The 3,898-nt window shown below is 33.4% G+C and overlaps 1 protein-coding gene across 1 annotated transcript; it reads right to left on the bottom strand.

Annotated features, from left to right (window-relative positions):
- Positions 1-341: 341 nt before the first annotated feature.
- Positions 342-3,335, bottom strand: LOC122607336 (caffeoylshikimate esterase). The gene is made up of 2 exons (XM_043780291.1): positions 2,707-3,335; positions 342-957 (listed from the first exon to the last, which is right to left on the bottom strand). Exons 1-2 carry the CDS (start codon positions 3,250-3,252, stop codon positions 508-510), a joined length of 996 nt encoding a protein of 331 aa, XP_043636226.1. The 5' UTR covers positions 3,253-3,335; the 3' UTR covers positions 342-507.
- Positions 3,336-3,898: the final 563 nt, after the last annotated feature.

The raw sequence follows: 3,898 nt of genomic DNA, 5'->3' as shown, positions 1-3,898 counted from the left end.
AAGACAATGGATGAGGTTGGTGCGTATGACACAAATCGCAATACTCTATGCTCGATTAATGTTTTCTAACAACTTATATGGTTGTCAAGCTCAAGACCAACCTTATTGGTAGGAACGAACTCAGAACTAAATGTCACCAAACTTTCTAAACAAATTCCACGATATTGTAAAACAAATACATATATAAGATATATATTAAAATGCTACTTTAAAAGAAACTAGTTGTAACGATGTAATGAGTTGAATAAATAATACATGTTACATGGTAGTTTGTATATGAAAGCAATGACCCTTTGAATTGTTTTGAAAGAAGACACAAGTTCCATTTCATAATGTATAGGTTATGTAAATAGCAGGATTATATTAGCATTGACCCATCCAAGAGTAATACCTCATATTGAAACAAACGTTAACAATTTGATGAAGATATTAAGGGAATAAGGCTCATAAACTCATTTTAGTTATGTATCATATGCAAATTTAAATATTTTGCTTCACATCAGCTAGCTAATTATTGTTAACTTTAGGTCCATACTTCTCAACTTTTTCATCTATCCACGCCTTCATATCAGCCAGCACGAGGTTAGCAGCCTCATCGGGCTCACCTTGTATCAACGAATGGTACATTCCCTCATACAACTTCAAAGACTTGTCCTCACTTGATGCCTTCTCGTACAACATTTGGGACCCCGTGGGACATGTGATCACATCTGAGGTCCCGTGCAACGTTAAGAAAGGGGCTTTCACCTTGTCGAAGTTGTTTTGTATGTAATTCGTTACCCTAACTACTTCTCTCATTGTGCCTACCCTTGGCCTTCCGGTATACCGCTTTGGATTCACTGCTATTATCTTCATCTTTTCGGGGTCTCTAATTGCCTTTCCCACCATCTTGTTATCTGGCATTGCTGCCCATGTATCCGCATACCCAAATAGTAGCCCATACATTGTCAAATGTAGCTACAATTAATCAAAAACAGAGTTGGAGTCAACAGTCACCACAATGTTAACAATCTACGATAAAATAAAATGGTATATCATTAAAAAAAAATGAGTGATAAGTTCACAAAGTCACTCCTACAATTCTTATTTAAGATTTCCTAGCTAGCAATTAAATCGGTTCTGTCATTGCTCATTAAAAAAGTATGATATACTGTATTTTTTTTGGGGTGATCATCCATATACTAACTTTTTGTTTGTATACCATCAAAGTGCTATACTCATAGTATGGTGATGTACGACTCAAAAGTGATATTTGGATCGCTTTTCATTTTTTTTTATCACTTTGCATTAATTATAAAGATCGGTTTAAATAATGAATTCATATCTTCATTCTGGTTAACTTTCTTTTAACTTGCTTAATTTTGGGTAAATTTCTCTAAATTAGAGTAAAATTTGATCGACTTAATTATCCAGGTAGTCGGATTCTCAAATTGGGTAATACGTTATGTTAATTCGAGTAACACATTAGTCGTGTTTATCTTTAATACATTATAAAGCATTTGTATCCTTCAAATTTTTTCAACTTTTCAACAATGTACACCTATCAATGTATAATGTACAATATAACTATATACATCTCAACCACTCAGTTTTTTCTCTACTCCATAAATCATTTTATTGCTCTAATTCATTCAAAGTATTTTATCTCAAAAACTGTATATCGATAAATTATAAAAATTATATGGGTATTCTTAAAATTTCATGATCTTTCATTAAAGATGTCATTTGATATACTTTCGTTGAATTTTTAAATCCGATGATAGAGCCCGTACGGCTAAGGTATTTGGCTATCACATGACCTATCACCTCCGATTATCTATCACCCCACTATCTTACCGCCGCAATGCACGGATACTTTATCCCGTCTAATCAACTTATACTTTTAAGTTGAAAAATCTCAATACATATTTCATCTTAAATATATGTATCTAAAGCATTTCATATAACCCACTGTTACAATATACATGATTATACAATTTATATTTCCATGTCTCAGTGTCTCACACTTAAAATAGGGGTGGCAATTGTGACGGGTTACGAGCTAGTCTGTTAACGGGTTATATATCTCTATTTAAACTTAACCCATTTGATAATTATGTTAAAATTGTAAACATAAACTTAACCCACTTTATTAATAAGTTGGTCATGTCGACTCGTGTAACCCATTAATTTTAAATTAAAACCCACATAAAGAAAATGATAAGTTGATTTTTTTTTATACTCAGTATAATTTGAGTACATAGACATAGGTGGCGTTTGTTATGGACTTAATAAATTAAGTTGTGACTTAATCAAAAATACTTGATCTATTAAGTCATCAAAAGTGCTTTTTTTTATTACCTAATAAATAAAAAACAACTATATTGACTTAATCCATACACACATTACTTATTCATTTAGTCAGTTAATCAATTCAGTCACTTAATGGTTAAAAAATCAAACAGGCCTATAGAGTAATTAATTAGTAAAATGACCAATATGATAAGTTAGATTGTATATGGCTTACATAGTTCAGCACAATTCCACCGATATAATAAACGTGTTTACCGGTTTATGACCCAAATTTATTATTTTCAACCCAAACGTACTTATTTCGTGTTATGTTGCAAAATGCAAATTGGCTTATTTAATCATGATTTTCTAATGATCAATCTACCTCAAAGTTATCATTGATAAAAGTTACCAAAGAAATATAATTAGTATTACCTTGGATGGTATCATGTTTTCCGGAATCACAAAGAGTGGTGCCGAAAAGATCAAACCCGTCCACGTGTCAGGCTCCGATTGGAAATACATCAGCATGGTGATCATGCCACCCATAGACTCTCCAAACAAAAATGCAGGAAGTTTACAATATTCATCACTCTTTCGAACATTAACAAAGTACGATAATGAAGCCGCCGCAACCTTGTCCATGTCTCCAAGGTACCCATGAAGTCCCTCGGATCGACCATGACCAAGTAAATCAGCAGCAAAAACGGCGTATCCCCATTTAGCGTACTCGATACATATTTTTTGAAAGCACCAACTAGTGTCGGATCCATATCCATGTGTCATAAACACGACTCCCTTAATAGGTTGGCTTTCGTCTATTGGCAACCATGATTGTGTAAATAATTTTCCATTAGGTGTTTCGTAATATAATTTAGTGTTGCGAACACCGTGTAATTTATAAAATTCTTCTTCCGGGGTTTCGCCCCAGAAAAAAGGTGGTGGTGGTGGTAGTGGCGGGAGATTAGGTGGTGGTGCCATAGCGGATAATGATGGTTTTAGTCGTGGTTGTGGTGGTTGTTTTTTTTTGTTGTTGTATGACAATTGTGTATGTAGGAAAATAAAATGAGGGTTTTGTGCAATAAAATAGTGAGTTGAGTTGGTTAAAGTGGTTGGTGCACCAACTTTTATGACCAACTTTTTGGGTGGTGAATGGATTGACTTGAAGAATAATTTATGTGGGGTCATTAGTATTCGTTATGTCAATATATAGTGGGATGACTTGATGTTTTATTTGGTTCAATGAGTTAAGGACGGTAGGCTAGTCCATTTTTGTGGTCTTTATCTTACCTACCCCCAATGAAATAAAAAATTTAGGGTTGAATTCGTTCTATTACATTTTTCTTTAATGAGTAGAGACCAATTCCTTTGATCATCTTCTATTTTGTAAGTATATTTTGCTACACGTCTATCTTTTTGACACATTGTGACCACATAAGTGGATAATTAGATTGAAATAGTCGAAAAAAGGATTTTATTAATGTTTTTTTCTTAAACGACAAATTATCGGACACATGCTTACTCTTAAATTACACAAAACCCTAAGATGCAACCAAAGACTTCTAAAAACCTTATGCTAATCCATTCCCACAAATATGAAGATTGAGACTTGAATTGGGCAGAATTT

Source organism: Erigeron canadensis, chromosome 7 (genome assembly GCF_010389155.1).
Source record: "Erigeron canadensis isolate Cc75 chromosome 7, C_canadensis_v1, whole genome shotgun sequence".
NCBI lineage: Eukaryota > Viridiplantae > Streptophyta > Magnoliopsida > Asterales > Asteraceae > Erigeron > Erigeron canadensis.
The sequence above is the reverse complement of the archived record's forward strand: the minus strand, read 5'-3'. Positions and strand labels throughout refer to the sequence as shown.